This window comes from Clarias gariepinus, chromosome 22 (genome assembly GCF_024256425.1).
Source record: "Clarias gariepinus isolate MV-2021 ecotype Netherlands chromosome 22, CGAR_prim_01v2, whole genome shotgun sequence".
Classification (NCBI taxonomy): domain Eukaryota; kingdom Metazoa; phylum Chordata; class Actinopteri; order Siluriformes; family Clariidae; genus Clarias; species Clarias gariepinus.
In genome coordinates, this window is record NC_071121.1 from 11,457,390 (window position 1) to 11,476,778 (window position 19,389).

The following is a 19,389-nucleotide window of genomic DNA, read 5'->3' on the forward strand; positions in this document are numbered from 1 at the left end:
ATATCCAAAGGCAACACTTGAGCCACTGTACTTTGTTACTATACCCAAGTACACTTTTACCTAATATTTATACTTTACTCGAGTAATTTCGAGTAGAAATTTCATATTTTTGACTTGGTTACAAGAAAAAAGTTAAATTTTCTTCCATATTTATTTAGATCTTTAAATTACTTTATTACAGTTTGGGCTTGGTCTCTCATTCAGCCAGTGACTCAGTGCTATATATCAATCCCCTGTGCTCGGTTTATTATCGGTTTTTGGTGTTCAGCTTGGCATCCAATCAACTTCAAAATACTATCATGAATCAGGACAATTTGTCCTTGGTCATAATCTCATGCTACACATTGTAGTTAGTTGGTTAACTATCCACATGCTATTAAATTTTTTATGAGCCATCAGACTGCCAGTGTGAAAATTGAGGAAGCGCTTCTCTGGCCCTTACTCTAAAATGTTTCAACATGCCGGCTTAGACAAATATGCATGAAAATGAAGCACTTGCTTTTTTTCCTAATGGACTTCTCTGCTTTGAAAAAGCATGTAGGCTTGCGCATCAGGGAAAATCGGATCATTTTGATTCATACACATTTTCTTACATTTAATACACATTTCTATGATTTTCCTTCGATACCGTTAAACTGCTTTGCGACAATGACCATTGTTAAAAGCTCTGTAAAAATAAATTTTTATTTCATATAGATGTGTTAATAGAACCTGGCTTTATTTAATGAAATTAGCTTTTGCTTGTTTGTTAGAATAGCACTAACACAGTCGTCTAAGCAGCCAGTCAAATTCATGGTGACGGCCTGTTAAATCACTTTGCATAGTTATTTTGTCATTTTTTAGAACTGTTTTCACACACACATACACTTATTCACACACTACGGGCAATTAGGGAACACCGATTAGCCTAATCTGCATGTCTTAGGACTGTGGGAGGAAACTGGAGTACCCGGAGGAAATCCACCAAGCACGGGGAGAACATACAAACTCCATGCACACAGAGACTGGCCGGGAAGGCGACAGTGCTAACTACTACAATGCAATTTTCTATTTTTGTAAAAAAAATAAAAATAAATAAAAAACTTCACTTCTGTAATTTGTTTCTACAAATGTATGAATTGTTTTAGCTGCGTTTTAACAATTTATTTAAATGTATGTCACTCTCAAGAGATGTGAATATCATCTGAATATAACGTTTTAGGTTTGCATTTGATCAGCATCTAAAACAAACCTTGTTAATTTGGTCCTAAAATAGACTTACTCTCAGGGTTTGGTACTCTGTGGTAGAGCACTGGTCAACAAGATCGTTTATAAGCAGACAAATAAATAAACGCCGTACTTCCTAAACTGTAAGACAAATGTTCGCTATAGAAAGAAAATAGTGCTCTCTCTCTTTAAGCTTTCCAAAGTTTTCTTTTCCTCATCCAGTTGTTCCTGTATTGACTTCTGAAACTTTAGCATGCTCTGCAGCTGTGCTTTTGCCTCTGATTTATGTCTATAAGCTGCATTTTGTGTTTGGATCAAGACAGGTAAAGTATAGTATCAGAATAAACTAAATGAGAAATCATGTGCTCTTTCTCTTGATATTGATTACATACAGTATTCTAGAGTGCTTCCTTCAATAACCCAAATCTGCCTTTTCAATTTTACCAACATCATATTTGTGATTTGTGAAAAAATGTCATTAGACAACAAGCTGTCGGATTTTTCTCTTTATATTGTGCAAAAAAAAGGTTTAGCGATTAGCTCTGTTTACAAGAAAGCACTTTATTACTTATTACTTTTTCATACTACATTATTATTTGGCGAGTAGGGCGGGTAAGGAAGATTTCTGACGATCAACATGCACAATTTTTTTTTTATGGTTTCAACATTTTCGGGGGTTGAGCTTGTGGAAGGGTTCCCTGATCTCTTTTCATCATTCTGTGATGGTCTTTTTAAATGCAAGCCACTCAAAATACCTCAAATGACTTGCCGTAAACTTTCTTTGCCCAGTTTCACGCAGAATTCCACGTTCGCTCTCTTTGTTCTAACTTGCTGTCCATGATGAAATCGCAGACGTAGTAATGCATCAAAGTTTGTGGACATTTAACAATCACAGTCATATGTGCCTCCTGAACATCCCCTTTCAGATTAATTTTCCCTCTTTGCTATTATAATAACAGACATACTTCTGGGAAGGCACTAGATTTTGGAGTGTGATTCAGCCACACAAGTATTGGTTTCCTCCTGCCTGTATTATGTAGTGTCACTAATTGGCCTTTAACACATGTACCGTGGGGAAACCAGAGTGTCTAGAAGAAACCCACAAAGAATAGAAAGAGCAATGCCAACTTTATGAAAATAGACCGGAAGCTAGATTCGATCTTCCAATCCTGGAGGTGTGTCCAGTGTCAGAATTTAACTGTTAAATTCTGTCCAAAGAACTGCTATTGGCCAGATTTCTTTTTTCATTGGCAGTAAGAGATGATTTGCCTGTGTTTTTCAGCACATCTTTTCAACATCTGACCTGTTCTATTAATTTTTAAACATAGATACTGTAATAGTGGCCAGTCTCCAATCATTTAACAAAACGACCAGTCCACAGGAAATTCCATGGGAAAATCGTGGGCCTAAAAACACTGGTTGTAGGATGCAAATGAAAATAAATAACACCCCCTCCCAAAAAAAAAGCAAAGATTTTGTTTTCTGTACAATATGCTTGAATCCATGCTTTCTTATTAATTAATTTCTAAAACAACAGTTATGCCAAATTATTTGAATAGATTATGGTAATACAGTATGTGGTAAAAGGAATAGTTAAAAATACATCTACCGTAAAACCACTTTGGGTCGAATGTTCATTCATTTAGCAAATGAGTTTGCCACCCTCTTTTCTAAATGTTTCCTTAGTCTTAAAGTACTGAATATTTCATAATCATAATTTGTCCGGAAAAAAAAATTTGCTACACCTTTTCCGCTGTGACACACATGTGACTGTGAAGGAGGGTAAGTAGGTGTATTTACAGATGATGAAAGACTTTGAATTCTTTCTCCCAATTTAATAAAAGCATTTTACTGAGCTGACTTATACATCCACCCATTCAGATGGAAAACATGCACAAACTGTCACATTAAAAAAGAATCACAGTGATCACTCATGGAAACAAGCTTTTTGTAATTATTGCCAATAAATAAGCTTAACCGAATGAGTTTAAGGGCAGGGCCTACAGGAAATGATGTGTGCCATTCAAGTGTGTGTGTCATCATCAACAGGATCCTCACTTGTTATACAGATCCATAGCAGTTTAATTCAGGGTTTCAGTTAGAACCATAAGCAATTAGTCATCAGTGAGTACATGGTTGTTCAAATAAAAGAAGCTTATTCTTTTAATTTAGCAAATATTGTTGGAAAGACTTAGTGTACCTAGTCAGATTTGTCTACGCTGCTGAAGTGCATAATCACATACCTTTGTCAATGATGCAATTATTTTGTGTGAAGATCATTTATTAGTATTTATTAGTATTTCTATTTATTTAGCAAAATGCTCAGCTTAAAAAAATGTAAGTATGAGCGTTACTGTAAAACATGACTTTGTAAGTAAGTATGAGTCACAGGAAGTAAGCCATGAAGGTCTGGCTGGAATGGAGGGGTGATCTGGTTGTAAATGTGCAGCTCTCAAATCCACAGGCGTCCCGGCCACTGCTTCCTCACTTACACCAGCTCCACACATGACTAAGCACTCCTTCACACATATGGCTTTATCTGCCAGCCCTGAATGTGATTAATCATAAAAACATACCAAAAAAAAGGGGAGCTTATGATGTTTGGAGATATTAAAAAGTAAAATGGACTTAATATGTTTTACTATTTTTACTATTTTTTGATAATATAACTCAACTTTAATTATGCAAATTATTGTATGATTAAAACATATACACTTTAAACATATATAATATATATATAAACATATATAGATGTCCACTTAACAGCTAAAATTCACCAAAGTAAATGGGTCTGTTGATTAAGTTTATACAACAGCTTCTGATTGTAGTTATGACTGTAAAGCATACTACAGCTTTATGGCTTTAGACCATAAAGAAAATTAGGAAATAATCCCTGTTCAAAGGTTTGCATATCTTTAATTCTTAATATTGTGTATTGCCCCCTTTAGAATCAATGATGGCATACAGTCTTTTGTAATAATTGTGCACAAGGTCCTTAATTTCCTCAGGTGCTATAGCTGGCCATTCTTCTTGGCAAAATGCCTCCAATTGCTGTAAATTTTCTCGTTGTCTTGCATGAACTGCACATTTGAGAACTCCCTGAGGAGAGTGTGATGGTCACTCCAGAACCTTCACCATTTTCTGCTGTAGCCATTGGAGGGTCAACTTGGCCTTGTGCTTTTTATCATTGTCATGTTGGAAGATTCAAGAGTGTCCCATGCACAGCTTTCATGCTGTAGAATGCAAATTGTCTGCCGGTCTTTTCCGATAGCATGCTTCATTCATCTTGCCATTAATTTTCACTAACTTCCCCTTGCCACTGAGCTCACACAGCCCTAAAACACAAGAGATCCACCACCATGCTTTACATTGGAAAAGGTGTACTTTTCACCTTAAACATAGTGTTTATGGTTATGACTGCTCCAGAAGCTGTGAAGCCTGTATAGGCACTGTCTGGCGTACAGTACCTTGGTAACCAGCTTTCTCCTGGCAACCTAACCATATTTATCTACAAAAATCATTTGTGTTCAAGTACCTCCTTATTGTGCTCGTTGAAATAACACCACCAATTTTTTCCAGAGCAGCCTATATTTCTCTCTGGGTTGTTTGTCGAGGGTTTTTCTTTGTGTCCCAAACAATTCTTCTGACAGTAGTAGATGAAGTCTTTCTTGGTCTACCTGACCGTGGCTTAGTATCCACAGAACCTCTTATTTTCCACCTCTTTATCAGAGTTTAAACAGTACTGACTGACATTTTCAACTGTTGAGAGATCTTCTTATATATTTTTCCTGCTTTCTAAAGTTCAACTACCTTATTACGCAGGTCCATTGGCAGTTCTTTCATCTTTCCCATGATGCAAGATCCAGCCAAGTCACTTCATAACCTCATGAGCTGAGAAACTCACTGACTATTTATGCACAGACACTAATTGCAATTACAGTAGGTGGTTCTTAAAGACAAAATATTTCACTTACTTGCTAAACTGTAGGGTTGTTTGTTCCAAGAATTTCAACAAGAATTAAAAAAGAGACTGCTGAGAGGATAACTCTTTATGGCTGCTGTATCATGATAACAAAACCTAAATTGTTTTGTGGATTTTACAACATTAAATGTAACTATAATTGCATAGTATAAAAGCATGATGTGTCAATAAACTATATAACTGTGGGCAAAAAACAGCCATTATAATATATTATAATAGTTAATTGAACTAAAAAAAAATAGTTGACTGAACCAATTTTATAATTAATATAAATACAAATATACCTGTATGTACACATTGTTGAGCCTGGTTAACACTTGGATGGGAGACCACCTGGAAATAACGTGAGCTGTAGTGGTGGCTTTGTGGTTAATTCTGTTTACTTGCAGGCTGAGGGATTAAATCTGGCTCTGCTCTGTGTGGATGGGGCTGTGTGGATTGCATGTTTGCCCTGTAGCTTGTGTAAATGTGTGCTCGTGCCCTGCTATGACCCTTCACAGAATATGTTGTGTGTGTGTGTGTGTGTGTGAAAATCTAAAGTAAGCTCCCCTCTCCCCCTTGTCTTATAGTTACTCCTTGTCTTCCTCCACTCTTTTCACACACACACACACACACATGTGTGCACACAACGGAAACACTGTTTTGACGCTTGGCGCCAAAACAAGAAGCGCATGCGTGATGCATGATACTCTGTACTCATAAACCAAGACTTGTTCGTTTTCCAAGTCAAAATTTTTTTAAAATCTTTGCACCTCGCAATCCAAAGTTTCACTGTAATAGGGCATAAAAACTGTGTCATGTGTACTAATAAATTTCATGTTGATGTATGTGCAAATCTGTTTACAAAAAAACTTCCTGAAGATTCAGAAAGTTTTAAGCAGCAATACTGTATCTTTATTATGGTTTATTTTTCTATTATAATTATATACAATAAGGTTCAATACATTGCACATTACATTTTATATCCAAAATTTGGATATAATTATTATCATTATTTTTTTCCGACCAAAATAATTATCCAAATTGTAGCTCACATTTTTAGCAACCTCCAAGTACAACAGTATTCACTCCATTTTGTGCTTGGCATCTCAATCTTTTGTGCTGCTTCTTTTATGCTTTGACCCCATCCCCTTAGAGAGAAAAAAACTGTTCTTGGAGTAGATTAATGTGTTAGCCTTTTCCACACAATCCACTGCGGAAGGAACCATGCTGGCTGCACAAACTTTGTGCTTTTTCTGTAGCCTGGAACTGTGGGTAATTGAGTTGCCCATCCTTCTATTGCTGTATCCTAGGCAAACAGCCTTAATTATGCCTTTCTTTTTCCAAGCCCCCACCTGACTGAGTTTTATAGCTGCTGCTTGCCATGAAGTCATTTGTTGTCAAGTCCAAATCACTTTAATCCCTGCTACTTCCTCGCCCACTAATTTAGTTGAATGACTTTGTTGCTTTCTGGGAAACTCTACGTGCCTTAAGGATAAAGTTGCTTGTGTTTCCTTACTATAAATAAAATGTGTGACATTGTTTTAATGAACCATATAATTATCATTGATACGCAAGGTGGAAATATTTTGTTCTGTGAGGTTTATTCCCTTAAAACATTTTGATTTTGGTAAATAATAATGTTATGTACATTCACAGTCCCTTTTAATAATGTTTTCATTGCTCAGTCTGTAAATAAATTTACAATGATTAAATAAAAAAATAAAAAACTTTTATCTTTCTTAAAGAAAGATGTTATGAAAAGAGCCTATTGTATCCTCTGTGTGATTGATCTGAGGTTTACAGTGCATAAACGTATATATTTATAAATCAATTTTACAAATTCGTTTACAGAATTCCTCCCAGACAACAAAAACAACATTGGAGCCATTGGTGTCTGATATACATATTCATTCTTAGTGTGTGTGTGTGTGTGTGTGTGTAAATCTTTGTGTCTGTTCACGTAAAAGGCTTCCTGATCTTGTGGTGCCATGAAGTGAAAGGACCAACCAGTGTTTGCGTCGCCCAACCCTTAAGTCCTGATTGGTGCTGCTGGTTACAAAAGAGCTTACTCAGTTGAAAAATGCAGTGGGTGTCTTGAGCCATCACAGCCTATTAGAGCAATAAAAGCCAAAGTTACTCAACAGCCCAGTCAGGTTCCACCACCTAAACTCAATCATGCAACGAAAGCCTGAAGGAGGGTTTGCACAAATTTCTACAAATCATGTACTGAGTATTCATGTATCTTGGCATTCATCCAATCAGTAGAAGGCCATACAGCAGAAGAGTGAGAGTGATATTGCTTAAGATAAAGAAGACTTCTAGTGAAATTCTACAGTAGTATTAACTATTTATGTATATGGTATTAATATCAATACTACTAATCATTAGTATTAATCACCAACTGACTCATATTCTGTTTGGATTTGTTTGGATTTGTGTCATGAATTAGCAAGCGCAGAAACTTTTTTGCAAGTGATCGGTAATAAATCCATGCTTTTGTTCAAGGAGCTAAAAGCACAGCTAAACACATATGCCGGCACACTCAGACACAGATACAGTACACATACACACACAGAAATTCAGTCTGTGTTAAAGTTTTAAAAAATTTTAAGACAGTACTATAAGAGCATATACTTTATTATAAAGTAATCTAACTTTAATTTTATTTGATATTTTGGTATATAGAATATTTGATAACAAATACATCTGGATTTAAAATGCTTATCCAGCCAGCAATTCTCATGGTTTGCAGAGTTTGGGGGTGATATCGCTGCAAATGATGCTGGGATCAACAGCAGTCCGAGGGGTCGCAGAGGTCCTAACTGAGTAAACCACTTGAGATGAGCTATTATATGGATTCAGGAGATCAGTAAAGATATCATAATAATCAGGACTTTGTAATCAATAAGAAACAGTTACATGTTGTACATCAGAGTTCTTTAAATAATTATGCAAACTGTTCTATTCTGGACTTAATGAAGCCATGATTATAATATCTTTTTTTTTCATTTACAATGTCAGGTCAGTAGTGCTTATTCTGTATTATGATGAGTCCAGAATCCAGACATGCTACAGTAGTAATCCCCCCCCCCCAAAAAAAAAATAAAAAAATTTAATGATAGAAAAGATTAGGTTGAACAGGTAACAAGATTTGAAGACAGATCTTTAAAATGTTAAGGACATGGTTGAAGCTAAGTGATGGATTATTTATGTTTAGTAAGCTTTCTGATAATCTTTGATAATAATTCCAGAGGTGACACTTGTGCTTGTGTATTTAGCTGCAGATCTCTTTAAGATAGTACGAGTTATGATTTTTATGATTTTTGCCTTGAACCACTTTGGGTAATGTCATCTGGTAAATGTATAAACTTAAGTATCATTACAATGGATGTTATGACATTCTTTTGGTTACTACATAGCATTACTAAGTTGCACTAAACCTATCATATATTACATATGTGGAATCATTCTCACTCCAATACAGTGCTGCTTATATTTCCAGATTTACCTTGAGGAGAAAAAAGGATCTCTGTTTGCCTTAGAAGAAAGGAACAGCTTGACTCATATGGTTTTTGTATTTGTTCAGATTTATGTTATGAAATAGCAATCAAATGTAGAGTTTACTGCAAAAGCCATTTGTGGTTTTTCGGATGTTGATCTACCACTACCTAGAAACACTCAATTCTAACCACAGACCATGTCCATCTAAGAGACGCTCAATATTTTAGATTTGATGTGTCATCTGATGATTTTAATGTCACTGTAACTCTGTTGGATGATATATAGTCCTGACTTTCCCACCTTTGCAGAAAGCAGCAAACATCCAAAGGAAATGCATTAATATTGTATTAGTATTAATATGAATGTTATTCAAACATTTACTGCATTTATTATGCAAAAATTTGCAAAACAAAGAAACACTGCTTCTCTAACCTGAGATAGAAAAAAGTGCCATGTGTATTCATTTATTTATTTCACATGATAAATGAATAACTTTGTATCTTTGACAGCAATTCAAGAAGGTTGTTGATATATGATTCATGGCACTAGCAGCTGTGTGTGGGACTGAAGCCCATGGACAGGAAATGAGTTGACCCTCCAAACGGGAGTTTGGCCCACCACAGCATAACCCCCACAGCTCCCAGGCTTGCTGAACTATTGTCCTTGTCCTCAGGGACAAAAAGCAACAAATCATGGAGCATAGAAAGAAATATTTACACTGGTTTACTATGAGGTATATCTTCAGGTTTCAGGCACATAATTCTTCCTATTTGTTTTTGTTTGTCTGTTTCTCCATTTAAAATTTCAAACATATATTTCTGAAAAAGATCTGCTTGAACATATTTTCAGAATAATGAATATGCTTTCATTAATTTTTTTCTAGAGAGCCACATTATTATGTCTCTTTTTAAAATTATAATTCCTTCAATTTACTTGTGTGATCTCTTCATGAACTTTGAACACTGATTCTTTCAATATTGACAGTTATATTGTACAGTGCCATAGAACCATCTTATATTTCATGACTGTTTTTATATGTTCACGCACAAGGACTTTGGTCACCCCTTTCACAGGCTGACACGACGGACTTAGTGTTCTCAGTGGCCTGCTCTCAGTGTTTCTGCCATAATGAAAAGCCCAGTCACTGGAACACGACCAGCTCATGACCAGGCTGAAAAATAAAACATACACTGTGTCAACAGGACATGAATTGCAGATTCTGTGAAAAGCATGTAATCTTTCAAAGAGCTGCCCCTTGCTGACGCTTTCCTACGCCCACATGCAGTGACAAAACTACTCAACTCAACATTCTCATGTTATTCACGACTGCTGAAAACAAATGATTAAAACAATAATTAAAATGACAGAAAAAGCACCTAAAGCAATTTAGGACCCATTATATCCTTAATAACCAGGGGAAAATACGTAGTATATACTTGTGCATATGTTGTTGCTTCAAAAGACGTTGTTGTTGCAAAATTGTAATAGCCTGAAAATTACAGTAATTTAAGACTGGTTCTTTGGAGGTTTTGTGCAGACACTTGTGTTAATACCGGTAAGATTTTTTCGACATATCATTAAAAAATACTATGTGCAAACAGTAAAGGATTAATATATAGCAGCCTTAGGTTTTGCAGACATATAGTCTTTTTAAAGCAGATTACAACAAAGCTTTCGATTCAATAATAAATCAGTCATAAAATCAGCAATAAATCAATAAGAAAAATCAGTAATAAAACAATAAGACAATAGTTGCAATATTATTGGTCACACTTTTCTTTATCAAACTTAATTGCTTGAAAATCAGTTGTAATAATGAGTAATAATAAGCAATGATGAGTTATAAATTGTTCATAAAGTTTATATGACAATCAGTGATAAAAGAATATTTTCCATGGGCCACAAGCCACAGTCACACTGTTCCAGGGTTCAAACCTATGCTTAGGTGACTATCTGTATGGAGTATTGCATGTTATTTCTATGTCTGCAATAGATGTCATATGGGTTCCTATTTTTCTCCCACCTGACAAAAACATGCTTGTAGATGAATTTGCTAGACTAACCAACAATTTCCACAGGAATACAGGACTGGCTATATCGCCTTTCAGCTGCGATGTATGTGGTTTATTTTTGCTTATCAAAGCTGAGTCTGGTATGCTTCTGAAAGGACTTTCTGCAGTCAGGTAGGTTTCCTTATGAGTCAAGTCAAACCATTTAAAAAACATCCTGAAACACTCCTAGTTGGGAATAAACCCACGCAGAAGACAAAAACTAAATTTCAACATTGTAACCAAATTCTTAAGGCATGATTGCTTTAATCATGCCCAAATATGATTGCTTGTCCAACTCTCCCGCTGCTCAACTTTTACGTTGGTTATGTTGTTCCGCACCCGAGTACACATGTATATCTGAGACACTAGGTTCATCTAATTGGTTTGTGATCCACCAATAACAAAGAACAAACAGAGGAGAATAAAAGTACCACAGAGTACAATTGAAACATGCTGGTAACGTACTATTACTCATATCCTGGCGCAAGAATGTCAATAATGACTCTCTCCCCTGCCTTCCCATTATATTAGTTATGGCTCTGCAGGTACAGCGTATAACATTTTAGAAGAAGACATGAAGCTGCATTCTAAACAGCGATACATTTTTTCCCTGTTTTGGCACGGTTAGCTTGACACCTGATTTGAATTGCGCCAGGGTACAGCGTACCCTACTTGAGAACACCTTTTTAAGTGGTATGATACAGAGTATTTACACTACGTAGACATACTGGACTCAAGTCTACTCAGATTAGCGTCCGAGCCTCTAGTGTGAACACTTTGTGAATAAATGAGTACAAGGTACATCTGAAGTGAATTTATTGTGGTGTTTTAGGATAATCTGACCAGTACAAGGTTGGTACAGAAGATGGATTTGGGAACATAATTTACTATTTAAGTTTCTTTTCTGATGACAGTTTCCTATTTTTTTTGTGTTCCTTGACAAAGGCCAACCAGTGACGTTTTCAATTATTAAACATGCTGTGCCTTTAAGAGGGGCGGGGCTACGGGTGAGGCGTCACCATTCCATATAAATGATGTCGACAGTTCGAGTTTAGTGTAACTCTAGAGTCTTGGATATCTCATAGTTTTTGTTTCCGCAATATTTTATTCATTTCAGTGGGTAGTTTGACTTATAACAAAGTTGGACATTCTTAAAACAACTGACTGGCTGTAAAGGCGGGATTCAGAGCGGACACACAGCGGAAGAAGGAATTAACCTGTGAGTAATGCTGAGAGAGTGGTTTATTACGCAGATGTTAGAGATGAGGATTAAACTGGGTTAGAGAAACGGAATGGCGCTGAGCGACACGAGAAAGTCGTTCTTTTCGTGTCGCTCTTGAGTCCGGAACCTTTTCCTCCTGACTTTTTCCTCGTGCTCGGAGTAGATAGAGTAGAGGAGAGTGTAGGCTGTATAGACCGTGTGTGTGAGTGTGTGTGTGTGTGGGATGAGTCGCACCTGAGTCACAGCTGGATCCTGGGAGCTGTCACTTACTGTGGGCGGAATGAGGGGAATATAAACCACTGAAATAGTCATAGCTTTTTATTTTACTGTTGTAGTTCAATACATTCTTACTGGATACTAAAGTTAACAAAAGAGCCCTAGGGAAATATAGAGGAATCAGAACAGAATGTGATGTTTGAGAATGGATATTCAGGATATACCCTCAACAAACCCCTGCTGGCCCTCTGCTAAAATCTTTTAAAGCTGAACAAAGTGATTTCAAGGTAAAGTGAAGATTTAGGTCTGACTGAGCAGATGTTCAGATCTATTCATCAAACTGAACACTTTAGTTTAACATTAACATTATTAGCACGTTGAGAGAAGTTGAACAGACATTTTCGAGGTTAGTTTTGTTCAGTATGAACAAGGTAGTATTAGTATAGTATGGTAGTATACACACACAAATTTTATATATATATTTATATATATATATATATACACACACACACACACACAGAGTCAGCCAAAAGAATGTATACACACTTCAGGATAAAAAAATATTATGATGTATATCATAATAATATAATATTATTAATATTATCATAATATCAATACCATATATATATCATAAAGCAATATATTTACAATATATTTAGTATTAACATATTTATACAAGTTTTTTTCTTTTCCTGAAGTGTGTATACATTCTATGGTGACTCCGTATATACAGTGTAGACACACACACACACACACACACACATATATATATATATATATATATATATATATAACTTTACATTGTTTTAATAGTGACATGCAATTGAGTGTGGGTTTTTAAAGTGTACATTTTTTTCTGGTCTCTGGCTATTTTGTTTAGGCATGCTTCTGGCGATGTTTTATCCATTCTTTAGTGGAGTTAATGTAGTCTGTTTCTGAATATGTAACATTTAGTCGTATTTATGGTTTCACTAAATACTTCACAAAACACTAGTCAAAATATTCTGTTTTCCCGGCTTTCAATGAATCTTATTTAAGTGCAAACTGCTAGAGACTTTTTAGCCTGTTTTAATTTTGTGCCTTAATTAAGAAGACATGTTTCATGTTATTATTCACCTTATTAAGGCCAGTTTAATGAACGGTATATAAACTATGTGAAATAGGATGCAAACTTTTGAGCTTGCTAATAGAGTTACCTGTTGATTAAGACTCATTTGTTAATGTATTTTAGTTGTGGCAAGTTTCCAACAGAAGAAATAAAAAAAAATAATATATTGTTAAAACAATAAATACAAAAACCCACCAGGATGCAACACCCCCCCCCCCCCCCCCACACACACACACCTTTATAAAAAACAAAAATATAATTTTCAGAAATGTAGTTTGACACTGGTATTATGACAATACTAGTAACAATCAATTTGTTATTGACTTTCAGTGTTTGTAATGTCAAAATTCAAACCTAATTATGTTAACTCAATTATGTTTGGTGTGACAATTAGTTTTACAAAAGCATTTGCAACATCAGTGCTGCGTGTTTTGTGTCTGTGATGACGAGAATGTTCGTGTATTTAAATAAGGAAGGAGTTCATGCGTGATGTCAGGTGTCCGCTCAGCCTACAAACGTGAGGTGTGAATGCATTTACACACGTACTTTATCACAGCCATTTCATAGTAAAACAAACACTTGGACTCAGGTCAATTTGACTCACCACTATGACACAACACAGGGATCAGAACATTTCACAATAATACATTCTCTTATGTTAAGAATGAAAAGGAGCTTTGTTGTATTTTATATGCCAGTCATGATCCTGTCACTATATTTTTTGGATGAATTACATGACTTTTACTACTAGAAGTTAGGAGAATAGTCATGCTCATGAAAGGCAGTTCAGCTAAAACATACCAATGTCTGCTTTTTTTGACCATATAAAATGTTGTTAGGGTATTATTGAGTTTTGAAAGACAATTTTACATTAAATATTATATAAGATTATATTGAAATATATGTGTTTAGAAGTTCTCTTGCTAACTTGTTGATTGACTCTAAGTTTTAGTTTTTCCCATGACAAGTTTGAGGTTGTGTGCCATGCTAACATCACAGGAAGACATTTCTAGTACAGTGAAATAATGTTTAATAAGAGAAAAATATGAATCAAACAATAACAGTTAATTTAGGGACAAAAAAGAGCAAAAAATTATTAGGTTTAATTAAAGGCCAGTGTCATATTTATGAGAAATTGAACATAGGAGTAGTGGAGATAACAAACAAGTACTCAAGGTCTATATGTTCTAGTAATTTATGGCAGGGGTTTCAGCGAGTCACTGATCTACAGTGACCAGCATGATGTGCTGATGGAAGACAGTGATATTAGGATGAAACTTTTGAGGATGAGTTTTGTAACTCATATTTGTGGCAGAACTTAGATTTGAGAGATGAGAGCATTGGAAAGGGCTAAAATACTAAAGTGCTGCTGGAGCAGTTTCTTTAGGTATAAATGAATTGCTACTATAAATCAATATAATAAACATTCAGCACTATTAAAGATCACAGTTAATTATAAATACGGCCATGCAAGACATTTAGGGATGAACTTGGTAAAACTTATCAGTGGCACATGTGACACAGTTTTTTTTTAATCAAAGTAAGATCCTGTACCCGATACATGCCCATACTGTGTCATAGTATCGAGTCATACAGCCTTGCCCAGTGTTTGTTTAGTATGGTACGGCTATGATAATGGACCTTGGTTTGTGCATTTATACATAACTGCTGTGTTTCGCTCAAAAACCTGACCTCATGCATGAATCTATCTTGATCACCATCATGGACGCACAAAGTGCTATTCAGGCACTGAAGCAGCTGCATTCATGTACATACGTAGTGGGAGAGTCAATGGTCGTAGCCTCAGCTTTTCCAAATTCAGCCTGAAGCAAAGCATGTGATACGTTGCACAATGTGGCCTACCTGGTATTCCATTGATTTTTTTTTCCCCCAAAACATTTCACTTGAGAATGCCAGCACTGCTTTTCGTGAATGTGTTATTTATATTTTTAATTTATACAAGCAAGTTGTTGTGTTTTAAAGCACTTATGTCATGGCGCCTGGGCTGACTGAGGTGTTTGGTATTCCTATGGGCAGGACTGAAGTTGTGTATGGGTCTTTTGTTTGTTATGAGAACATTCGTTCAGTGACAGGAATTGAATAATTAGAATGAGAACTAAAGTTGAATGGTTAAAAAAAATACATATATCTGCAACACTACTGGTTGGTATTAATTATTGTTTAAAATGTTATTCTTGATTGATGTATTTATATCAATATTGGTCTATTTCCAATTACTTTCCTTACAACTTTTTACAACCCTCTTAAAAACTTTTGATTCATACGCTATTATACGTTAATTGTTCATTATTGAAATAAACAAAATACAAACTTTTTTTAGGATTACATGACAATGTCGTGTTACAAGCAAAGTTCTTGCAGTGTTATGAAGAAATGTGGTGCTTTATACAATATGTTATTATTATTATTATTATTGTAAAAAGTATTAGTAGTAAAAGTAAGAAGACATTAGTTTATTAATCTATTATTATTAATCTAAGTAGCAGTAACAGTAGTAGTTGGCGTAATAATGGTGATAGTAGGAGTAAAAGTAGAAGTAGTGATGGTAGGAGCAGTGCAGTAGGAGTAATGGTAATAGTAGTAGTTGTAATATCTAGTAATAATTTTAGTGGTAATAATAATAGTATTTGTAGTAATAGACATAACCAAGTGTTCTTTCCCAGACTGAGGGACTGTAGGATTTCAATCTGCAGAGCTGATTAAGGCAGAGTGCTGCTCTGTAATTAAAGGAGAACTCTAGCTGCTGGGGCACTGAAAAAAGGGAGGAGAAAGACTTCAGAGGCCAGGCCTACTGTTAAAGTGGGGTTTGAAAAATGACCAGACTTCAAACAAGCGTTCCTTAGTCTGACGTACATAAAAGGAGCTACAAATTAAAGCATTAATAGCATTCCCAACAGTCAACACTTTGATCAGGCCCTGTCATCTGCAAAGAAATTCTATAACATTTCAATTTCTTTTGCTTTCAGAGCACAGAATCAAATGGTCTCTTGGTTTGTTTGGAGGCTGATGGATTATGAATTCTTCAGGGCTGAGATAATGTGATTTTTTTTTTTCAAAAGTATGGCTTCATCCCAACCATACTGGGGCCAGAAGGATGATATGAACAGGTGAGCACCAACACAGACACATAAAAGGCAGGTTAAAAAAAACATAATTTTTAGACAATTTTATCCACTTTTTTTTCCACTGGGCATTGCAGTAAGAATAGATTTTTGTTTTACTCCATGGAACTGTGGATATATTAGTAAGCATGTGGACTGAAAGCCATTAAAGGCATGAGTGTAATGTATTTACATAGTTTTGTTGTATTGCAAAATGCACTGTCTCGGCCAGTTTATACTGAAGGACTCATTTCACTCCCGTTTGTGTTACAGCATGTACTTTTCTTTCGGAGCTGACTATACAGTGAAAACACATCAGCAAGGCTTGACCTCTGTGGGCTTTGAAAGTAAGTGGATGACTCTGAAATGTACCAGCAGGGAGGGAGGGAATGAGTGTATCATACAGTCTGGTCACTGTGTGTTCTTTGCCTTTGAGGCGGATGTTTTTCAGGAAATTTAGAAGGTTATGGGAAGCCAGAAGTCTTTCTTGGCTGATAAGGACTTTTTGCTGAGTTGATGCTGCAGCGGTTTTAAAATTATGCCTGAATTCCTTATTGACTTAATAACCCATATTGGGTTAGTGTTATTTGCTAAGTAATGCTTTATATCAGCTTTACATACTGATAACGGGAAACCAGTTACCACTAGTGGTTCAAGAGTTTTAGGCTTTCTCATTTCGTAGTTTGTTTTTGCCTGTAGTAAATACACAGTTATTTCAAAAGCATACTTTTTTTATCCACTGTCTTCCAGGGAAGATGTTTGGCTCGTGTTTCTCCCACAACTCTAGCCAGCACTGTCAGTCTTTAAAGCCTGCTGTTCCTGCACAGCTCCACCTCTCCTCTCTTCACAGCTCGCCTGAAGGAGACCAGGTCGTTCCATCCTTCCAGAAACTCTCCGTCTATGAACGAGCACCTCCGTATTCTCCCAGGAGAAGCTCTAAACCTCTTCCTCCTCTCCCCGATGTGGGGGACATGTCTTCTGATGAAGCAGCAGACAGCGAAGTGGAGTTTTTCTCCAGCACCAGCGAGAGCCAGCTACTGATACCAGAATGTGCCTCTAAACCATCAGCCTTCCAGTGCAGAGCGCAGAATCGGCGGAGTTTCCGCGGTTGTGGGCAGATCAACTATGCATACTGTGATGCTATACAGGAGAACATGATTGGACAGAAGTGTGAGAGGGAACAAGTGGTGCTTAGAGAAAGGGACAGCCATAAACAAGAAAAGCCCAAGCGTAAGCTGCACCGCTCCAACTCAGGACCTGCGGCATCTTTTAAACCTACTAACCTCACAAATATTCATGCGCAGGAAAAGCCTAAGGTCCCACCTCGTGCACCGATCCCGTCGCGTTCTCGTGACGACCATCAAGGCATTGAAGAGCCTCCTGAAATCCCACCCAGGCGGCCAATATACTACGTGGCTCCACGCACTCCTAGTCCTAAAAGCCTTCCTATTTACGTCAACGGAGTCATGCCTCCTACACAAAGCTTCGCCCCTAATCCCAAGTACGTGAGCAAAACCCAGGGCAAGCCAAAGTATGAAGGATTGCCTGCTTCACATACACCATGTATACTTCCTATCATGGAAGATGGAAAGCAGGCCAGTGCTACACATTACATTCTTCTTCCGCAGCAGGCAGGATGCTTGATTTGAAAGGTTTTTTTTAAGAAGTGTGATGCTGAAACTGCGAATGGATGCTAAGCATACAGTAAGCAGGGTGTTAGTCTAATTACAGATGTACTTACTTACAGTATTCAGGTGCTTATAGTTTTATTAATCGCTACTCAGTGCCACCTCAACTTAAACCTAGAGTACTGAAAAGAGGCCAGGTCATAAATGCTGGACATAGCGGAGCTGTTTTTTTTTGTTTGTTTGTTTTTATGTCATTCTAATTTACATGTTCTTTTATTTCTCCTGCTTTGAGTGTTTCTTTTTGAAACGTTTAACATCTTTGATCCTTGATGGTTTACATGAAACACTGGGTAGTATAAGCTGGTCTTATACTGTATGGTGGGAATGGACCAGATTCCAGCACATTCTGGTGATTTTTTTATTTTTATTTTATTTTATTTTATTTTATTCAAAAACATGTATTTCACTATTTGATTACTTGCTTCAGTAGGTGAGTTCAAGCAGAGAAATTGCCAAACTGCGTTGGAATGGAGTTCCAGTCCTAATCATATCCCTGTCACATCACTATCCCTGAGCTGAAAGTATTTTAAATGTCACTCACGTCATTCTGCATCGTATATCACAGTTGTTGGTGTTCATGATAGATCACCTAGTATTTGCACTCATCAACTGATAGCCAATGTTTTTGTTCCATAGTATGTTCAGTGGAACCTTATTTTTTTATTATTTGAATTTTTTTAACATATAAAATTGTTCAAGTAAACAGGTTATTAATAAACTGACTCAACATATTACTAAATAGAAAGCCTCTGAAATATTGAGCGGATTTCTGATGTCCTTTTAATATAGAGCATGTTTAGTTGCTTGCAATTTCAGTTAGAAATTGTGATTGTGTTAAAAGAAACAAGTACGAAATCTCTCATTCATTACTTTTCTTTGTTTGTGCAGCTAAGCAATGGTGGTTAAACTCTTAATGTGTTGGCTTCAACCTGCCTGTTTGGGCCCAATGTGAAAAGGTCAATGTTCCGTATGACTCTGACACAACCTGTACTTTAACACGTACAGTACGTCACATGTTTATCCACCCATCTACTGTTGCTTTTTTTCATGGTTTATTTTCAAAAGATTAATTCAGTTATGTGCCACCACATCTGTTTACATGTTGTCGTTTTTTTTTTTTTAAATCTTCCTCACAACAGAAGGTGGAAAATGTATTTATCCATGGCTTATTTATTCACATATGAAGGCTCATGATCATTAACTGTTATTGCTGTTGTTGCACTGCATTGCACTTGTCTTTACGTGCAGTATTGGTAGTTTTTCACATTACATTTATGATCTATTTAAAGAAATAAAGTGACTTATTTATCA

At 36.2% G+C, this 19,389-nt stretch overlaps 1 protein-coding gene across 1 annotated transcript; it reads left to right on the forward strand.

Moving 5' to 3' along the window:
- Window positions 1-11,769: 11,769 nt before the first annotated feature.
- On the forward strand, window positions 11,770-19,389 carry LOC128509911 (ERBB receptor feedback inhibitor 1). Its single transcript, XM_053481784.1, has 4 exons — window positions 11,770-11,941; window positions 16,256-16,396; window positions 16,664-16,737; window positions 17,141-19,389. Exons 2-4 carry the CDS (start codon window positions 16,350-16,352, stop codon window positions 18,037-18,039), a joined length of 1,020 nt encoding a protein of 339 aa, XP_053337759.1. The 5' UTR covers window positions 11,770-11,941; window positions 16,256-16,349; the 3' UTR covers window positions 18,040-19,389.

Excerpts from the sequence above, each read along its gene's own strand:
- LOC128509911 (XM_053481784.1), top strand. The coding sequence starts at position 16,350 with ATGGCTTCATCCCAACCATACTGGGGCCAGAAGGATGATATGAACAG. Across the intron at positions 16,397-16,663 it reads CAGAAGGATGATATGAACAG|CATGTACTTTTCTTTCGGAG; the intron begins GTGAGCACCAAC and ends TTTGTGTTACAG. Across the intron at positions 16,738-17,140 it reads GACCTCTGTGGGCTTTGAAA|GGAAGATGTTTGGCTCGTGT; the intron begins GTAAGTGGATGA and ends ACTGTCTTCCAG.